This window comes from Bidens hawaiensis, unplaced genomic scaffold (genome assembly GCF_021521415.1).
Source record: "Bidens hawaiensis isolate Kalapana, Puna unplaced genomic scaffold, B.hawaiensis_p1.1 tig00001461_1, whole genome shotgun sequence".
Classification (NCBI taxonomy): Eukaryota; Viridiplantae; Streptophyta; class Magnoliopsida; order Asterales; family Asteraceae; genus Bidens; species Bidens hawaiensis.
This window is the reverse complement of record NW_027491082.1, coordinates 1,188,551-1,211,027: the sequence shown is the minus strand read 5'-3', so window position 1 is coordinate 1,211,027 and position 22,477 is coordinate 1,188,551. Positions and strand designations below refer to the sequence as shown.

The 22,477-nt window shown below is 36.4% G+C and overlaps 2 protein-coding genes across 2 annotated transcripts; both read right to left on the bottom strand.

The window, feature by feature from the left end:
• Positions 1–2,404: 2,404 nt before the first annotated feature.
• Positions 2,405–6,060, bottom strand: LOC143576671 (lactoylglutathione lyase-like). The gene is made up of 9 exons (XM_077060710.1): positions 5,938–6,060; positions 5,708–5,836; positions 5,537–5,598; positions 4,763–4,823; positions 4,554–4,633; positions 3,805–3,875; positions 3,600–3,689; positions 2,540–2,654; positions 2,405–2,449 (listed from the first exon to the last, which is right to left on the bottom strand). Exons 1-8 carry the CDS (start codon positions 6,058–6,060, stop codon positions 2,542–2,544), a joined length of 729 nt encoding a protein of 242 aa, XP_076916825.1. The 3' UTR covers positions 2,405–2,449; positions 2,540–2,541.
• A 3,870-nt stretch (positions 6,061–9,930) lies between these two features.
• Positions 9,931–10,293, bottom strand: LOC143578458 (auxin-responsive protein SAUR50-like). The gene has a single exon (XM_077062040.1). It carries the CDS (start codon positions 10,291–10,293, stop codon positions 9,931–9,933), a length of 363 nt encoding a protein of 120 aa, XP_076918155.1.
• Positions 10,294–22,477: the final 12,184 nt, after the last annotated feature.

Sequence of the window (22,477 nt, the reverse complement as noted above, 5' to 3'; positions counted from 1 at the left end):
ACAACTGCAAATCCACTTGTCGTTTTAAGTCTATAACGCATCACCGGCCAGTAGGGACCCCTGCATGGGCATGCCCGCAATACTATAAATTGTGAAAACATTCTCAAAATGTCCCGTTATAAAAGAAAGATTTCAAATATGTCTCTTCAGAATTCAAATTCTTCATTTACCCCTTTACTAACTCGTATTTAGCTCTACGTTAGAAATCGAGATGACATGTTCTTAACCGTCGCCTTCTCGCCATATTAGTTCATAACCAGTCGCCTTCCTTCCATGTTAGCTCAAAACTTATCGTCTCTCCGTTGTTTTAGCAAAAAAAAAAGATCTACCCTATCTTTACTAAAAGCATGGATCCAAAACTTAATTAAAAAATATTTGAATATTTTAAATTTTATTGGTTATAAGTTTTTGTATATTGGATTTTGGATGATAATATGATTTAGAAAACTCGTGCATGCCATCAAATCATTTTATGTGTAACTTGTTTAGATATAATTTTTTAAATAACAAGATATATTAATAATAAATTTAATTTTTAGTTAACATAATGGGGAGACAACGAGTTATGAGCTAATATGGCAGTGAGGCGGCGAGTTAAGAAACATGTCTAGATTTTTTAATATAGAGGCAAAGATGAGTTAGTAGAAAAACAAAGGGACGATTTAAATTTTGAAGGACTCTTTTTATAAAACAAGATATTTTGGTAATTTTCCTGTAAATTAAATTCAAAATCTAAAGCATGATAGGTCAGGCAATTCCCAATATATAGTAGCCATCAAGTACTCCACGTGCCATGCATGCAAATCCACTATTTGTACTATAAATTAAGCGCCACTCCCTCCACACTTCCAGCAACAATCAACAATGGCAACCCTTTCACTTCTTGCACTCACCTTCACCGCCATCTTAGCATTCTCTGTGGTGTCTGCCATCAGAACCACCATCATCACCACTACCATAGAGGACAACAACATTAGGTCCTTCTTCAACCACCTAAGCATCGTTAACTCCGTAGTAAACGGCATGGATATGGGTTGGGACGGCCTCAAGAACGCCAAGTCTCCCAATGGCATGGACACCGGATGGGACGGCCTCAAGAATGCCAAGTCTCCCAATGGCATGGACACCAGCTGGGACGGCCTCAAGAACGCCAAGTCTCCCAATGGCATGGACACCGGCTGGGATGGTCTCCGCAACAAAAAGATCGTTATGCCTAATGGCATGGACACCGGCTGGGACAGCCTCCATAACAAGATGATCGTAATGCCTAATGGCATGGACACCGGTTGGGACAGCTTCCGCAACAAGAGGAACGCCAGGCCTAACGGCATGGACACCGGTTGGGAAGCCCTCCCCAACAAGAGGAACGCCAGGCCTAACGGCATGGACACCGGCTGGGACGCCCTCCATGGCCTAACGGTATGGACACCGGCTGGGACGCCCTCCATAACAAGAAGAACGCCTAGCCTAACGGCATGGACACCGGTTGGGACGCCCTCCCCAACAAGAAGAACGTCAAGTCTAACGGTATGGACACCGGCTGGGACGCCCTCCCTAACAAGAACATGAAGCCTAATGGTATGGACACCGGATGGGACGGACTCCCCAACAAGAAGAACGTCAAGCCTAATGGCATGGACACTGGTTGGGACGGCCTCCCCAACAAGAAGAACGTCAAGCCTAATGGCATGGATACTGGGTGGGACGGCCTCCGCAACAGGTCCTGAAGTGTTGGAGAAGATTGGGTTGTTTCAAGTTATGCTTCTCTCTTTTGTGGTTTGTTAGTTTGAGTAGGGTTCGGTCGAATAAACTCCTCATAGGGAGCAAGCTAGTTTGATATGATCACTTAGGCCTGTCCTTCTTTAGATAGTTCATGCCTTTTGTGTGTTCTTGTGATCGATTTTCATTAAAAGTCAGCAGGCTGGATGTTAATTTTATGTCTTCATGTCCATGGTGAGTCAATTTCACTAATGTGCTAGCTCAAAACAGCTTTATTTAGTATTTTCGTAATTGGACTTGACAATAAGCTTAAAACGACTAACGCATAAAGTAGGGGGCTAATTGATAGAATTGGCTAACCGAATGTTATGAAAACGAACCAAAACATCTTACTTGGCCCAACGTTTTCTAATCATACTTTCACTTTATTTATAAAACTCAAAACGTTAACCAAAGAAAATCAGCATGTCAAACCCCAAAAGGACTGGACACGACTCGATTCGATTTGACTTGTTACCAACTCGCACATTTTATTAAATTCAGTTGTACCTAATGTAACAACGGTTGTACTTTCAATATGTTTCCTTTATATGAGTGCAAGCGATGATTTTATTGAGAGTGTACAAGCATATGACATAGTTTGCACCAACACACTTTAATAAAACATTTTTTTTATCATAAACGACACTTGCTACTAGGAGTTGAGATCCACATACCATAAAAACATATCCTGCAAGCACCAAATAGTTGGGATTAGAATAAAGTCTCATAATGTTAGTTTCATCCACACATGTATAAAAAAAACTTTAATAAAAATTACCTTTACTCTGGTTTTGGACCAGTAGCCTGCGCTACATTGGTAATGTTTTTAGTGTCAAATATCTCGATCCAGTAGCCATCGGGATCTTTAATGAATGCAATCCCTTTCATTTTTCCTTCAACACCGAACAAACTTAAATACTTAATACATGTTATGGTCGTTAAATAATCACACATATTTTTGTTACAAGTATTGCTTTAAAACCTACTTGATTTTATATTTTAGAACTTTGTTTAGCCAAGCCCAATTTTACTGTTCAGTCATTTATTTTGTTATGTTCGTTTGTTTATGTTCATTTATGTTTGTTAACGTTCGCATATGTTAGTTGAAGTTTGTGAACCATTCGTTTATACTATTAATGAATGAATTGTAAATGAACAAAAAAAATGTTTATTTTCTTAACAAATAAACACAAACAAGAATACCCCTTTTGTTTATATGTTCATGCATGATCGCTTGTTCCTTTAAATCTAAACAAACAAGCACGAGCATGCCCCATCTAGATTTTTTGGGTTCGTTTTTAGAAGCTGACTAAGCCTCGCAGAGCGAGCGAGTCAGGTCAGCTAACAAGTCAAAGTGGGTTTTACTCCAAATTACAATTTAAAAAAAAAATCAATTGGGCTCGGGTTAAAACAGGTTCATTCGTTCGTTTATCTATATTTGTGAACTTTCGTTCACTAAAATTCGTTTGTTTTTGTTCATTTACAATTATTTATGTCTGCTAATTTACGTTTGCTCAAGTTTGTAGTTTACGCTGTAAATATGTTCACTTGAAACTTTTTTGGCTCATTAAAAGTTAGTCTAGTTTTAATAACTATTTAGGGACAACACATAGTTATGCACATTACTTTAACTAGTTTTAGCTCAGTTATGTTCGGTTATGTTCATGGATCGTTTGCTTATATTGCTAACAAACGAACAAAAACTAACACGAACATGCTCATTTTTTAACAAACAAACACAAACAAGATAACCTTGTTCATTCAGTTTGTGTTCGATTGTTCTTTCGGTTAACGTTAAACAAACAAATGAACAGGTTAGTCTAGAGAGGTAAAGTTACCTTCATCTGGCTTTTTGACAAATGGAACATTTAGACTTTCAAATCTTTTACATGCCTTGTAAGTATCATCAACTGTAATACCAATATGTCCTGCAGGCATAAAAGAAGCAAGTTAGTTGCATGAAACAAAAATAAAGTAGTATCTTTTTAGATAATATAGCATAATAATCTATAACCAAAATATGCATGTTAGATAGTATCATACCGAATCCTCGAGGGTCTGAGTTCCCGTTATGATATGTTTCAAACTTGGGATCATTCTCAGTACCCCAGTTGCTAGAAAAGTATTAACAAATGTTAGATTTAAACATAGGTCTGGAAATATGTAGGCCTGTAAACAAACCATATGAACACGAACCGGATTATTCGTGTTTGTTCGTTTAACTTTAACTGAACAAATGAACAAACACTTAGACGAATGGATAGCCTTGTTCATGTTCATTAATTAAAAAACAGAACGTGTTAGTGTTCGTTTATGTTCATTCGTTAATATTATAAACAAACAGTTCACAAACATAAACGTACACAAATGAGCATAAGCAAACATAAATGAAAAAACATAAACCAATTCCTGCTAAAAGTAAACGTAGTTCCAAATTAAAGTCTAAAAATACCATGATCAATTGATCATTAAACCCAAAACTTATAAAGTAAACAAAGATATATAATAAAGGTTTTAGATATGAAAATTGATTTTAAATTATATTTGTAACAAACATATTTGAATGAATATTAAAATAAACGAACATAAGTATACAAATATAAACGGACGTAAATGAATGGACAAAAAAGAACGTAAATGAACAAAAAGGACATGTGTTCATGTACATTCGTTTTATTAAGTTCATGTTCGTTCGTTTGATTACATGAACAAAACATTGTGTTCATGTTCATTTGTTTATTAAAAATAAGAAAAAGAACAAGTATGTGTGGTGGTATATCACTATATCATACTGTGTAAGCTCAACAGTGGCCCTTCTACCAAATGTCCATTCAGTACGCTCAACTGGATCTTTAGGAGCTGATGATGTATCCTGTTAGTGAAGATCCATTAACAGTTTATTGAAGCACTTACATACTCAGATAAATAAATTTGGTTGCTTCAGATTTTACATATTAATATACATTTATGCAGAATAATAATAATTGAATCAAACTGTTACCTCATAGCCCATAAAGTACAAGCTAAATTTCATATCAGGAAAATCCAGTCTCTTAAGCAATCTGCAGTTACAAAATGAGGCAAACGTCGCCATTACAATTCTACTTCTTCCTCAGATGACGATAATACAAAATTACAAAGTTTCAGAGAAAACTGGGCGTTTGACTTAGGTACGTAGGGTTGTTTAACAAATCGAATTTCAAATACTCAAATTAATCGAATTATTCAACTTTTGAACTTTTGAAGCTGGATTCGAATTCGATTACTGAACTCGAACCGAATCGAACTTCGAGTAATCGAGTTTTTCAACTCCGCTTAAAACATTAAACAACCCTAGTTAACAAACAACTCTAGAAATCAAAATCAAGTAACAAACCATTAACCTAAATGAACTAGAAATCAAATACAAAAACATAAAATTGATTACTACATTAAAGACTAGAGTAACGATTTTTGGGTTGATCAACATAAATGTCACAATTTAAAGTCTTATTAGAAGCATTTTTGTGATCGTGTGTCTCTCTCTATATATGTGTGTATATATATAATTAAATGTGCATATGTATAAAATAAAAATGCAATGCATAATTTGAACTTGAATAAAAAATCACAAATTCATTCGCATTCGATTCGAAATTCAATAACTTCGAGTCGAATTCAAACATGAATATTAAAAAAACCGAAATTGAATCTGGAATTCGAATTCGAATTCGAATTGAACTTCAAGTTTAATTCCAACACTTAATATTAGTAAACGTAAAACAGTAAAACTTACGACATTCCCAAAACATCCGAGTAGAACTTCAGGCTCACTTTCGGATCCTTAATTCGATACATCTGAACATCAAAATGCCTATTAGTTAACACAACACATCCTCTAAGCTAATTTAACCTAACTTCCATTCCTACAACAAAACCCACAATTTAAAAGCATATTAATCAATACCGTTTGCTGCATGAAATAGCCTTTGGTTTCTTCATCCGGCGGATCGCTTCGGAGGCCTGGATTCTTCGCAGGCGATTCATTATCCGATGCCATTGCCGATGATACAAAACGACGTCGATTCACGTAAACCTAAAACAGCCGATACAATAAACGAATATTCAAATCATTAAGAAGCTAAAATTAGGTCAAATTAGCGATTCATGAATAATAATAATAATAATAATAATAACCTTTGATGGAGAATTGATCAAAATAGAAGGGATTGGAGATGCGCAATAATAATAATAATACGGTTTGGTAATTGCAAAACGGAGTGAACGAGATAATGAAATAGTGGATACTAAAGACGCCATAAGAGATATAGAGAGAATAAAGCTTACCGGAGATGAAGGGTAACCGACAGAGTGCTTAACTGGATAAAGGATCCCGGCGATTCATTAAACGGTAAGTTTCAAAATATGATTGATTTATTGCGGTTATACCCCTTCAACTTAATGTGTATGTATTTACTCTCCCTAAAAGTTGTTTTGTTCGGTTTGCTAAACGGACCCCACTCTCTGAAGTTTTTTACGGTGTCAGTTGGAATGGAAGATGCATGTTTGTTTTATTCTTTTACTAATAAAGTAGGATATATTAGGGGGTTAGGGGCGCTCTCCGGGTGTAGTGGCTGACGGGTTGAGTTTGTCTTGCGGATACAGCATCGTTGACATCTCGGGTACCTCTTTCTCAACTACTATTTGCTGAAGTAAGAAGAGAAGAAAGAGAAATGTGTGTGAAAAAAGAGTGACAGAAGGTTGTTTGTACTTTGCTCAAAGTTTATAAACTTAAGAGTATTAATATGTGGAAGGAAATCGAGAATTAAATGAGTCGCGTTCGTGTTAATTCTCCGTAAACTATAACATTTTGATAACATGGTGTCGTGACTCGTGATGTAAACTATATTCTAGTTATCATATTTCATCATAGATTGGAATCTATGGATACATGGATTGGATCTTTTATTCTTTTAATTAGCCGGTTAAAAAAATCTGGATCTTTAATTGAACTATCTGGGCCCAGGCTTGGTCTTTTGTTAGGTCGATTTTTCAGTGGTCCAGTCCAGTCCATTGGTGGTTAATCTTGGGCATCTTTATGGCTTTATGGGACTATTGTTACTTGTAAAAGTTTCAAAATAGTGATACATAGCATAAGACACAAGTACATAATATCAAAATAAAATACGCTAAATATTAACATTATTACTATAATAAATAATTTAAATCTAAGCATACATATTGTCATAAGAACATGATTCATTATTTTTCTTTTGTCGTGAATCAGTGACGGATATATGTATTATATATACATAACATATTTAAGCACCTAAGAAAGTTGAAATTAAGTGAAAGTATAAAATTAGTAAAACTGTACTCGGGAAACATTGGAACTTCGGCAATCGTATATCTTCATCACCTCAAAATGCACACCAATTGTCACCAGAAAACGAAACTACCACTCCCAAAATTGAAATACAACACAAAACTTGTTGGATCATACTACAAAAACGTGCTGGTAAAAAATGATTATCTTTGGGTGGCAATTATTAGCTATGAGCCTATGATATTTTAAGCCCCCTCTGGATGGAAGATTCTCAAGAGATTGGGTTGGGTCCATGGTTTAATAATAACGAAAATAGTTCAATCAAACCACCGGACCCCAAGTCCATTACACCATTGAATCCCTTGGCTAGCTACAACCACATCTGCTAGGCTTGGAATACTTCAACGTGCCATTTATCGTGGCCATTTGTCTGTTTCTAGTTGACTATTACATTACATGCGGAGTGTCCTACGGAAACATAGATTAGGGTTACAATCGTGTCAAGTTTTTATAGGATATAATATCAAGTTGGAGTGTAAAATCAAATTTGAATTATCTACAAGCCAAACTTTAGCTCACGGGACACTAATTTGAGTTCCTATCGAGTTTTAGAATCCTTGCTTAATGCAAATATAATGTTTATTTTCTAGATTTTCGTGGCAAATTTAAGACATTTTACAAGCCAAGCTCGAGGTAATTAGAATTTTCCTCGATTAACTCTTATCAAAGTTTTCGAGTTTTATAGAATACGTGTATGTACAATCCATTTGAAGTTTGAACTGCTCAACGAGCTTGCTGATATATTTGAAATTGATTGTGTTAGCGAATGTTATTTTCTAGCGAGGCAAATAGCATAGTAGTCCCTTAAACCAAGTGCATACCGTTGTAACAAAGTAAGTTTTTGGATTGTGATTGATCGGGCATAAATCTCGATTATTACATATTTTCTTAGATTATTAGCAGTTCATCAAAAACATAACAATCTAGCTTTGAATCTTGACATGTGCGTCAAGATTAGGGATGACTCAAAATCCATAATCCGATCATGAAAAAACCTGATGCTCAAAATTTGCACATGGTATCCAACCACATGAACAAATATGAGATCGATAAACTATAAAATCTATAGCAATTGTTAAAACATTATTTGGATAAAACTATAAAAGAGAATATATATTTGAATAAAGGAATGCAGAGGTGGAAAATTCAATTTTTGGGTGGAAATGTGATAAATGATTCTATCATGCATGACTTAAAAATGTAGGACACGATCATGTATTTTCCATTTAAATAGTAATGCCATTTTTTGTCTTGTACAAAATATAGATTTAAATTATGGGACACAACAAGTCGTTTCATGCTTGAAAATGTAGAACATATGGTTGTTGAGTATTATCACATAACCGCGTGACATAAATGGAGGGATGAGGCTACGTAAACCTATTCAACATGGTCGTGCTACTTCTTGTGGATATCTTATAATATTACAGAACATATATCTATGTCAACCTATTTAATTAACATAATTGTTTCAGATTCAGATATATATATATATTGAAAGAGCTAAACACAAACACGTGGGCAACTTATTGACTTTTTTAAAAAGTTATTTTGAAAAGTCAAAATTTGTGGCTTTTAGAATAAAGGTTTTTAACCGTTTCAAAAAGTTAAAAGAAGAAGAATTTTTGTTGTCAAACACTTTTTTAACTTTTTACCTTTTGAAAAAATCAATAAGTTAATAAGTTATTTTCAAACTCAATTCCAAACGATGACTATATGTTGAGGTTTTGCCTAAGACGACCTTGTAAGCTTAACACTTTTATATTGACCTTATATAGGGGTTTTGTGATGGTGTTCTTTTGTAACTAAAAAATAACTAGAAAGAAGCTAGGGAAGGAAAAAAATTACTTATGACACCACAACGTTTGTTATGGAAGTTGATTTTATGAACATTTTGTATTTTATAAACTGGTTTGAATAAACGTACATGAGACATATCAAGTTCATAACACTTTAATCATATATATTAAGACTCAACTCATGTTCTCTACGCAAGGAAGTAATTGGATATTTCGGAGTTGTTACCAAGATTATCTTGAAGGTGAATGTCGACCAAAGAATAGCTTACTATTAACTCGATGAAAGCATCATCAGTTATCGATCAAACATTCCACTTAATAATAGTTAATTTCAATTTGTTTTTAGCTGTTTTTTCTTGATCGAGGGGTGGGTGGGGGGGGGGGGGGGGTTACAGCCATACTAGTAATGTCACCCGTTAATACTTTGTTGACTAATAGGATCAGTTTAATCACATATTGTATTAACAGATGCCATTTAATTAGAATATTATGATAGTAAACTGATCATTAATTATTGATGTAAACAAAGTTTGAATTAAAAACCACTACTAGAGATGAATTAGATGGTTACCAACGAATCAAAACACATTGACACCCCCCCCCCCCCCCCCCAAAAAAAAAAAAAAAAGAATACTTTATACTTCCACTACATTGATAAGAAAACCAATTACACCCAGTAATACCCTAAAATATAATTTAACAACAATAATTCAAAATAAAGAAATAAAAAGTTCATTAGGATAAGACCCAAACAACCAACTTCATAGTAAGAGAGAAAAATTGGCCTAGTAGTGGCACAATAAGTGTGACCATGAGCACCATTCTCCAACTATATACTAATATGATTTTGCAGGTACAAGTAGTACGTGCTATTAATCGTCGAACTTTTACGTACGTAATCCTTAAAAAAAACCCTAATCCATGCGTAAGGGTTTACGTATAATTAACAACTTTAAAACTATGCATAGTTTCAAACAATTTTCCACAATGGTTTACACAAGAAGTTTAGTCTGATCCTGCATCATCATGAGAGCCTTGTAGCATCCACTCTAGCTCACTCGGTCTACAAGGGATCATAAGTGCACCTTCGTGGTCGAACCCATACTCTTCCGCGGCTCGCTCTAGGAGTCTTAGAAACGAAGGATGGTGGAGGTACGTGATTGGAATAACAAATCTCCTTTCAACATAATCATCAGATGCTGCTATCACTGCAAAGTGACCTTCTTTCACGTCTTTTGGGACTGTTTCTTGATCATGAATCGAATCCGATCGTTTCTTGACCAAGAAAAGACCCTTTTGCAATCTTTCCATGACTAACTTAAGCTTCAAAATGCCATTGTTTTTCTTACCATTCCTCTCTTTTGCCATTTTTTATTTTCTGACTTTTTTTAAATCAAAGTACACTTGATAAGTTGCAATGCCTCTATATCTCATGTATCCTTACATATATATACGTACACCACGGAAGAGAAGAAAAGAGCAATAAAGATAGAGAAGAAAGTGACAAAGGTACTGGTTGTGAGCATTTGCATGTGCATGAGGATTAAAGGTTTTAGCATAAAGGGGCCCTGTTAAGGTATAGTCACTTCTATGCTTACTTTATTGAAGACATATTATCACTTCTCATATGCATGTGATATATATGGTGAATTTTTTTTGGGATTAGTAGTAGTTTATGATCTGGCTGATTACTTTTAGTCGTTTCTTCAGAAAATTCTTGTATTTATAGGTGGTTTAAACTTGGCAAATTCACTTGGTGGGCACAGGCAAAATTTATGTTTGGTTAAAAACTATAATTGAGTTAAGTTTGGTGACAAAACTGTAAGGGTATATATATATATTGTTACAATATATATATCTACATATCCTTGTCTTCCAGCCAACATGAGATCGAGCTTGCTTCCCAAATTAACCAGCAATCCTAAAAAATGTCAAAACTTAATAATAATAAGCTCGCTTACAAAGGTAATCAACAAACTGCCTACTAATTATAACATTCAAAAGGTGTCTAAATGTACTTAATTAGCGGAATCCTAAAACATATACTAATGACTAATCCAAAAAAATCCATGCATAGATGTATATACTGGTAAGTACGTACATGTGTAAGTATAGTTGTATGTATATGTACATGTGCATACATGCATATAAGAAGAAAGTTTACAGGAGCATATCAAGCGATATGAGATTGAACTGTCATAAAGTTCATACAACAAGGCCTATCTCGACGGCTTTTTTCATCGCTATAGCCCTAGTTTGTTGTAGTGATGTCCAGCGTGTGAGAAAGAAGAGGCTATAACTTGGAGCATCTCGGGAGCAAAATAAAAGGTTTGTGTTGACGTTGACCGGAGCAAACGAAACAGCAGTTGTTTTACCGGTGGAGGAGAACAGAGGGAGGGGTATTTGTTGGTAGTGCATGTCACTGAAAAATAAAGTGTCATCACTTACTAAGGAGTTAAAGCAAAGAATTAATATATTCTTTTGGAGTTACAATATATATATATATATATATATATATATATATATATATATATATATATATATATATTATAATAAAAATTAAGTAGATCGCAAGACAAACACTATTGTAATAAATTTAGTTGTAACATATATCTTCTATATCACTGAAAGCACTAGCTATATATATGATCAAAATGTAGCAGTCCAGAACAATTTATTCCTTCTGTAACAATTCTTATGTAGCTTTCAGTAATATAGTAGATATATATTACAACTAAAATTTACAAATATTTACAATCATGTAACTAGGAGATTTTCTTTCTTTTTTTTCGTCTGTATGTAAATATTTTATATGGTTTATTCATCGTTCATGAAGAAACACTACTTTAACTCTTGGTCTAATTACTTAGTCCTTACGTTAACCTTAGTCTTTCCCACGAGGTGGTATACAATGCAGCCAATACGAGCGGTATAACCTGCAAAACTAACACCGTGAGCTCGTTACGAGAAGTAGATGGGGGTCTTCTTGTAACCACCCTCCAGCGTGAGAATCAGTATAGGTAACTGAATATTTAGAATCGCCAAACACTAGAGAGTATTTGCACGGAGAGAATAAGATAATTTTACCATTGGAAGTGGGATGCTATTTATAGGTGGAAAGGAGGAGAGAAGGAGTGGGTCAATTGCATGGTCAGAAGGTCCACCAATAACAGAGCTTACACATGCCCAAAGACAGTTGGTGAATAAACCAGCTGACTGGTTGTGTCATATGTACTATGTGGTAGTACTACTGATGTGTACATTGATGAAGCTTACTTAGGGTCGGGGGATCCCCCCCCCCCCCCCCCCGCGTTTTTTTTCGCGTAGTAGTGTAAATTTACCCATTTTAGCCCGAAATTTTTTATGTGTAGTGTAAATTTAGGCGTTTTCGGCCGAAAATTTGAGTCCGGCCCCCCATCGTTTGTGAACTTTTGTATACATTTTGAGTCCCCCCCCGGTGTCTTAGTCCAAGCTTCTCCACTGGATGTGTAGTCGTTATTTTATTGGTTGGAGATCTCTTTCACCCAGATACTCCATTTTTTGTGTCATACCTAAGATGATCTTAAAGGCCAAATCTTCTTCAGAATGGATGTTTAGCGTAGGGTGAAACCTCCATTATTAGCATGTCCTTTAATTTCTTCAAGTGTTAGTGCTCCCCAGCGGATGTTGGCCTGCTGGCAGAGTCTTCTACTTCTTTCAGGTGGGTTTAAGACTCTACCTCTTCAATTCACTACAATTATTTGATTGTTTTTGAACTCACCTATATACATTTGATTTGTTTCTTTGTAATCCCTGTAAAGATATGGAAATCAACCTCTATGTCGAGAGAGGTTGTGGGTACTATTTTTAAACATAAAATGTACATGATTTACTCCTGTAATTAAGGAGTTTACAAAATAAGAATATTACAATTATTTTACAATTTATTATATTCTAATATCCCCTTTCAATCGGAAAGGTGGCGGACCAATACGAAGCATTGCACGAAAAGTCTCAAAAGGAGCATGCGGAAGACTTTTTGTAAAGATATCTGCGACTTGAAGATTAGTTGGAACAAACTTAGTGTATAGCTTTCCAGAGGAAACAAGTTCCCAAATGAAATGATAATCCAAATCAATGTGTTTGGCATGTTTATGTGATATGGGATTTTGGGTCATGAATAAAGCACTTTTGTTATCACATAGCAGAGTTGGTTGATCAGGAGGTAATGCACGCAACTCTTGTAGAAGATGAGTAATCCAAATTATTTCTGCAGCGGTGTTGGCCATTGCTCGATACTCAGATTCACAACTTGATCGAGAAACAGTAGGTTGCTTTTTAGCACTCCAGGATACTAAGTTACCACCAAGAAAAATTGAATACCCGTATGTGAATCGACGTGTTTCAATGCAACGTGCCCAGTCAGCATCAGAGTAACCAATTAATGAGGATTTGTGAGGCTGACTGAAAGTGAGACCGAAACCGAGAGTACCCTTAACATACCGTAAAATACATTTTACTGACTGAAAATGATCAATTGTTGGAGCATGAAGAAATTGTGATACTTGATTTACAGCATAGGATAAATTTGGCCTTGTAATGGTTAAATATTGAAGTGCTCCAACCAGAGATCGGTAACGGGTCGGATCAGCATAGGATACCCCGTTCATGGTGAATGATTCGTGAGGTGCAAGAGGAGTTGCAATCGGTTTGGAATGATATAAATCAGCCCGTCGAAGTATATCAGTAGCATATTTCGTTTGATGAAGAAACAACCCATTTTCAGTAGATGCTACTTCAAGACCAAGAAAATAATTTAGATCGCCAAGGTCTTTGATTGCAAACTCGTGATTAAGACGGGAGATGAAGGTGGTGATAGTCGTCTCATCGTTACCCGTAAGAATCAAGTCGTCAACATAGACAAGGAGGTACATGATGCAAGAGTCACGGGTAAACACAAATAGGGAGGTGTCGGCACGGCTGCATGTAAATCCGTATGAGACAAGAAACACGCTCAATCGTTGAAACCATGCACGCGGTGCTTGTTTTAAGCCATATAGAGCTTTAGATAACCGACACACATGATTTGGATAATTAGGATGTATAAAACCTGGAGGTTGTTCCATGAAAACAGCCTCAGTCAAATTCCCATTTAAGAAAGCATTTTTGATGTCTAATTGGTGCAATTTCCAATTGTTTAATACGACAAGAGATAAAACTATTCAAACACTTGAAGCTTTGACCACCGGGCTAAACGTGTGAGAGTAGTCAAGACCGGGAATTTGAGTGTAGCCTTGCGCCACTAAACGCGCTTTGTATCTTTCAATGGACCCATTGGAGTGGTATTTAATACGGTACACCCATTTAGAGCCAACAACATTTGTGGCTGGTGGTCGAGGTACCAAGGTCCAAGTGTTGTTCTGTTTTAGTGCATCGATTTCCTCATTCATAGCGACCATCCATTTTGGATCTTTTATAGCAGATTTAAATCCGCGAGGTTCGGTTATAGTTGCTAAAGCAATATGAAGAGGATGAGTTGTGAGAGAGGCAAGGTCGGCTCGGTGTTTCGGTTTGAATATACCCGCTTTGAGCGAGTTGTCATTTGATGTGTGGATGTTGAAACAGTGGGCATGGGTTCACTTGTTGTATGGGATGTAGCTGGACTGTTTTGAGATGGGTTGTCAAGTGGTAAGGGATGTGAGGAAGAGGCTGTATGGTTAGGCATGTTGGTGATAATAGGCTGGGCAGGAGTGGGGTTTGTAGTGGAGGTGGGGTCGGTTGGATTTGTAGACACTGAGTTGGGTTCGGTTGTGGTTATTGAAGGAGAGGGGTTGGTTTGAGATGGAGTAGGTGGTTAGTTTGGCATGTGAGATGTGGTAGGACATAGTGTGCATGGATGGGGAGCTGTGGGATTGATTATGGGAGTGTTTGTAGTTGTTATAGGTTTAGTGGAGATGTTGGAGTTTGGTAAGATTATTGGCTCACTAGTATCTTTCAAAAAAGTGGTTAAATCCAAAGTGGTAAAATTGTTTGAAGTTTGCAAACCTTGAAACGGGAATACCGTTTCGTTGAACCGAGCATGGCGAGTAATATATACTCTAGAGGTGGCCGGATCAAGACACCGATAACCTTTATATTGTGCACTATAACCAATGAAAACACATGGAATACTCCGAGGTTCAAGTTTATGCTTAGAATAATCTCGTAAGTACGGAAAAACTTGGCAGCCAAATGATCGAAGATTCGCATATTGCGGGCTTTGAGAAAATATTAATTAAAAGGGCGACTTATTATCCAATAATGGTGTTGGCAGTCGATTAATAATGAATATCGCCGAGGTAAAAGCATCGACCCAATAACATGCCAGAACATGAGCATTAAATAACATTGCTAGACCGGTTTCAACAATATGTCGATGTTTTCTTTCGGAGCGCCCATTTTGTTGAGGCGTGTGCGGGCACGAAAACCGATGGAAAGTGCCGTTATCTTCAAAGATCTTCTTAACCGTGTGATTCACGAATTCCGTGCCCCCATCGCTTTGAAAAATTTTTATTTTTCGCGAACATTGTGTTTGGACAAGATTGATAAAGACGGGTAAAACCATATAGATATCCGTTTACGCTTAAGAGGATATAGCCATGTAAACCTGGAATAGTCATCAATAAAAGCAACATAATACCGATATCCATCCTTCGAACAAATGGGTGCGGGTCCCCACAAATCACAATGTATCAAATCTAAAGGATTTGATGCACGATTTAAATTAGTTTCAAACGATAAACGACGACTCTTTGAAAGTTGACAAGGAGTGCAAATAGTTGGTTTAGGTAAAATTGAAGTAACATACAATACACCCAATTTATTTAAAATGGAAATAACATCAAATGACACGTGGCCTAAACGAGCATGCCATAACTCATATGAGGCCCGACTTGAAACACTAGAAGATGCAACCAAGGCTTCAGGATCATCCTTGAGCACATAAAGCCCATTCTCACAAGTTCCTTTAGCGAGAACCCTTTTTGTTTTCCAGTCCTGAATATGAAAGAACGGTTGAGAAAAAAGGACATCAACCGGGTGGTCCGTGGTTAGTTTACTTACGGACAACAATTTTTTTGTGAGATTAGGAATAACAAGAACATCACATAAAGTGATATTATTAGAAATAGTGGAGATACCCTTATGAGTAACAGGTAATGTTTTTCCATTTCCAAAAATAACGTGCGTGTTACCTTGATAAGGAGCGGTATGGTCAAGAGAATCTTGGTCGGGGGTCATATGAGTCGTTGCCCCCGAGTCGACATTCCAATCAGGAGAATCAGTGGTAACGTGACAACGAGCATGAAAAGCTTTTGCCAAGTCTTCACTGGAAGTGGAGGCTTGACGAGCATAAGTGGGTAGAGTAGAGCATTGAGTTGCATAATGTCCATAAGCACGACATAACTGACAACGGGGTGGTCCCCTTGCCTGATTTCTACCATGACCAGCATTATGTCCATGCCGGGAGCCGAAAACCACGATAGTTAGAAGACCGACCATGGTGTGAGGAACCAGTACGGTTGTCTTGAGCATGAAATGCTGCTGGGGCAGAAGAAGCACCATGAAGAGATTGTAAAAACATTTCATTATTCTCAGATTGAGATAGTAGATCCCGGAATGTTGGAGCCGGTTTGACGGCCCGAATAGCTATAGAAAAAATCTCAAATGATGGTCCGAGACCACAAAGAAACCAGTAAATCTTTTCACTATCAGTAACGGGTTGGCCGATAGCGGCAAGTTGGTCACAAATAGCCTTGAATCGTCTACCGAATTCAGTCACCGTAGAGGAACCTTCGGTAATTTGACGGAGAGAATCACGCAATGAATGAATGCGTTCGATTGAAGAGTTGCCATAGGCAGTTTCAAGCGTGGACCAGATCTGATGAGCACTAGTAATACCGAGGACCTCGGCAGCGGATTCTTCTGTGAGTGAGGAGTTTAGAATAATGATGGTTCGCTGTTCATTTTCTTCCCAGATAGGAGTTTCGGGATTTGGAACTGCTTCATTTTCAATAGTGACAGTGGCCAGCGGTTTGGGAGAGGTACCATTAATATGACCAAGAAGCTTGTGAAAGGTAAAGATAGGAAGCATGTGGTTCTTCCATAAGAGATAATTGGTGGAGGAGAGCTTCATTGTTATCATATGGAGGATTGTGTTCATAGAGGAGGATGAGGAGGAAGAAGAATCGCCGGCGGCGGCCATGGATTAGGGTTTGGAGAATAAGCGTGGAGATAAGTTAGGAGAGGATGTTGGCTGATACCATGTAAAGATATGGAAATCAACCTCTATGTCGAGAGAGGTTGCGGGTACTATTTTTAAACATAAAATGTACATGATTTACTCCTGTGATTAAGGAGTTTACAAAATAAGAATATTACAATTATTTTATAATTTATTATATTCTAATAATCCCTATTGAATAGATAAATAGTGTATTTTTTTAGTTTATGCATGTAGCCACTAGTGAATACACCAAGTATTCCAGTTTATACACGTATTCCTAAGTGAATACACTGAAGTTATATCATCCACAAATAGTATGTTCAAGTAGGGTATTTACCACTGACTACATAAAATTCTCAAAACCTAGTAGTGTATTTACCGGAGAATACACTATAATTCTCAAAACCTTAAAGTAGCAAGTGAATCCCCTAAAATATATATCCAAAGAATCTACAAACAGTGTATTCACTAGTGAATACATAGTGAATATACTAAATTATACAAAGGATCAATATATGTTTGTATTTACAAGTTGTATAAACAAAATTATGAATCTAGAAATAGTGAATACAGAAGCTGTTAGAATCCAAGAGTTGTGCATACTTCCGTAAATACATAAGTCCATATGAAGAATCTACATATGGTGTGTTTACAAGTGAATGCATTTGACTATATGAAAAATTCATATTTAGCGTACAGCCGTACACAATAAAATAACAATCAAGAAAATGGTACTTACTAGTGGTACACTAACGTTCTTATATTCTATAAGGCTTAGGCTGAGGGGTGTGGGGGGCGCGAGAGGGGGCGTGAGTGGGGGCGCCAGCCAATAATATTGTGACGTGTGGCAGAGAGAGAAACTTGATAAGATGGGTGTTGGTAGTGGTGATAGCGCCCCGGGCCATGGTGTGGAGGGGCGCGAGAGGGGGCGCGAGCGGTTTATTTTTTTATTTTTTTATAAATGTATTAAAAAAACAAGAAATTATTTAAAAAAACACACATTAATTAAAAAAACACATTAATATATAAAAAAAATTAAAGTACTAAAGAAAAACATTATTCTTATTATTCGGCTTCGTCTTCTTCGATCAACCTCTTCCGGATACGTTCCTTTTGTTTTTCCATCAGCATTTGGTCGACCGGATTTAGGTGGCTGAAGTCTCTTGCAAGGAAGTCCAAATCTCTCATTTTTTTTTTTCCTTTTTGTCAATAGAGACCACCTCCATGGTTTTGTTGAATTTATTGAGGGATTCAACAAGATCGTTGAATTTATTGGTCCGGTGCCGACCATAAATCGTCGTAACTGTAATCTGATTCTAGGTTTGGGTACCAATTTCCAGCCATGTTTTTAAAAAAAGGTTTGGAAGATGGGGTGATTTCGGGTTTTGGGTGTGGTATGTGATATTGGTTTGGGTTTGATATATGTTTAATACAGAGAAACAAAATCGGGTTTGATATAGGTTTGATATGGGTTTGATATGGGTTTGTTATTATATATAGGAAAAAAAAACGTTTTTTTTTTAATAAATCACCCCCCCAACGGCTCTATTCACGCTTTCCAAGAAAACTTCATGCCATTCTCAGCCGCTAGCACCCTGGCGCCTGCCTCGTTTTCCGATCTCGCGCCCCTCTCGCGCCCCTATTGCGCCTCGGTGGTGTGGTGCTCGCGCCCCGGGGCGCGAGCGTCTGGCCTCTTGCGCCCTTCCTAGCGCTCCACACCCCTCAGCCTTATATTTGACTATATGAAAAATTCATATATATATAGCGTACAACCGTACACAATAAAATAACAATCAAGAAAAGGGTACTTACTAGTGGTACACAAACGTTCTTATATTCTATAAGGCTATGTGTAATTATAAACAGGCTATAAAATAGGGGAGATTTTTGGTACTTGGCAAGGGCGGCGATATGTAGCCCAGGGGGAGGGCATCTGGAAAAGTATTTTTGTCACTCTTAACAAGAGGAGAAATAGCAAAAAGACTTTTGACTATTAAACCCGAATTAAGAAAATCAATGAACAAGGTGCATATAGGAACAGTAAAAATCCTACTAAAAACATAGTTCAGGGATGGAATTAGTTTTCCTATTAAAATGTTTGTTGTGGATAATAGAATCATTAACAGACTAGATGCTCTTTTAGGGGCAGTACAAGGAAATGGTTGATCGCCATGTCAGCATCCCCATAAACACACTGGGCGATAAATATATGCCCCCCCTCCCCCAACTTATCGCCTCTTTGTCGCCTAAGGGGTGGTGTTGCCGCCCCTTGTCGTCCATATTTACCCCCCTGCACTTAATCTAAATAGGGTCCTCACTAATAAATGCATGGATAACTATTTTGTAGTGAGTTCATAAGTAACATAATGATAGCTTGTGTATTCACCAATACATGCATTATACTATTGGTTATTTATTTATTATAAGGATTCCGTCACATTATCAAACTTCTACATGGTGTATTCACTGATTCATACATTATACTATTAATTATTCATCGTTTATTTGCAATCTTGCCACGTACTGCAAGATTTTTATGGCTTTTTAGCGCACCGCCGCCCTTGACGTTTTTACTTAATTACAAAATACTATCGCACGAATTTTTTTCTATTTTGCAGATCCACACCTCATATGTGTTTTAAAAATATGGTTCCTATTTATGTGAAGAATTGTAACGTTAATATATAGTGGAAAAACTTATGAATTACAAGTATTATACAATAAAGTTATCCAATATGAATGCACAATATGGGACCTTGAGATGGCAAAAGAAAGGCTCAAGGCATCAGGGCCAAACCCCAACACCACCATGACAATCACAACACATACGAACTTAGTTGTAACTTGTGTTTGTGAAGTTGTACTTGCAATAATGAGAGACATGGTTACTGCTACAAATATAACTCGACATGAAAAAGGGGCATAAAAAAGTACCTCAAATGACAGATTCGAAGGTGTGACAGATTAAGATTGTTCGAGAGATATTTTTTCCCTAGTTTGTTTGATATCGAGTTACTCGAATAAATCTCGATGACGTTGTTCATTTATTTCATTAAATGCAATTTATCATAAAGCGTGTTACGAAATGTTTATTAAATTTGTCAACTTTAATGTGAGTACGTGACCATTTTATAAAGAATACATTGGAACATGATGTGCTTTATAAAACGAGTTGACTCGTTAACTTAAATAAGTTTGGGTTTAAGCATTATTTGAAAAAGAAGTTGATTAGAACTTGTAGTGTTGCCCACAACTAAAGTATGTTATAGACACGGATTTGATCTTTTGTCTTACACTATTCGTCACTTGTAATTTCAGTAACTTTTTTCATTAGTTTCAACTACTCTTATCACTTTTCATTCAGATGTGTTCTTCTAATCTCCAACAAAATATATAAACTCAACTTTCTTAATGAGAGGTAATGAATTACAACAAATGAAAAAACCTTAATCAAGTAAAAAGTTTATTTGGTTTATTGGTTGCTTAAAATGTTATTAAGTCGTCAAGTAGTACTCAAATTTGTGAATGAACGTTAAACGGCCTAACCAAACTATACACGATATGTGCCACATTTGTTTTCACTTAGTTAATCCATCAACAAAACAAGATTAAAAGTTAAAACCCCTACTTTTTTTTATCGACAACAAAAGGGACACTGACATTGATTTGAATCAAGTAAGTTCATATCATGATGTCATTTTCATCTAATTACGTCCCTTTAAATAAATATTAGATCAGTATTTATTTATTTATTTATTTATTTTGCTAGATTTTGTTCATCCATCTTCTTCATATTCATAGTAAGTTGAATTCGTTTTAACATACACAAAATTCCAGAATTCGATCACTGGACGTAACAAGAGGTATACCATAGAGGTGCACAAATTAATCGGGTTTTTCTAATACCCGGTTTCGTACCCGGAATCGGACGGAATCGGGTTCGGGTATGACTGGGTATTGGAAAATCAGATATTTGCAATACCCAGATCGGGCTCGGGTCCGGGTCTTGTCTCTAAAAATCACACTCTATGCATCGGGTTCGGGTCGTTTATAGAATCGGGTATTTCAAAACCATGTATTTGAATAACCTATTTCCAGGTGACTGTATTTTCTAGTTTTTTCCCAAGGTATTTTTCAAGTATAGATTGCGCTTTTAAAGGGTTGCACTTTTTTGGGGTAGGGATGACAATGGGTTGGGTTTGGGTCGGGTTTAGGTATTCCCAAACCCATACCCGATTATTAAAGTCCGTCCCAAACCCATCGGGTTTTAATCAGGTAATTACCCGTCGGGTTTTCCCATCAAGTTTCGGGTTTTCTATCGGGTTTTGGTAAAATACATGTCGGGTATATCCGGCTCAAAACCCGTCGGGTTTCTACCGGGTTTTGACAAATATAACTAATCGATTACAAAGATGGTTACCATAAAGATAAAATATCTCAAATAATTGACATAAACAAGTTTCAATAAATAATATATTTGCAATATATATATATATATAGGGGAGGGTTAAAATAAAAATAAGTAGTTTCCTAGGAATGCTAGAAATAAATCATAACCATTGGATTAGGTTAATCAATGGTTGAGATTTAAAATTACCAAAAACCGACATAATTTTCTAAAATTACTCTTTCACTTTTATAACCGACGTAGTTTCCTAGAATTATTCTTTCATTATAGGCTATAATGTCACATGTCAAAAATCTATTGGCTCTTACCATTGCTAGGAAACTCTTTATTTTTATTTGAACCATTTTCTATATATATATATATATATATATATATATATATATATATATATATATATATATATATATAATAAGTTATATCAGGTACATCGGGTATATGATCGGGTAAATGGGTCTATGTTATCGGGTAATCGGGTCGGGTAACCGGGTATATTAGAAATCCTAGACCCGTCCCAAACCCGCGAAAAATTTCAAAACTAATCCCAATCCCTAATGGGTCGGGTATTACCCGTCCCATAGATGTCGGGTTTCGGGTTTCATTGCCATCCCTATTTTGGGGTATTTTTTGGTTATTTTTGAGGTATTTTTTAGTTAATTTCAGGTATAGATCGGGTATTTGAAAAATCCGGTTTTGAGGTATTGAAAACCCCGGTTCCGGGTATGGAACTAGTTCCTGTTTTCGGGTATTACCGGGTACAAATCGGCTCCGGGTACGGGTTTTGATACTGTAATGCATACCCTATCTGTCTGGGTCGGGTACAGCCGTATGGGTATGGGCACGGGTATTAAAAACCCGGTTCCAGTTTTTTTTCCAGGACAGGTTCCAGGTTCGTTTTTTTTTTT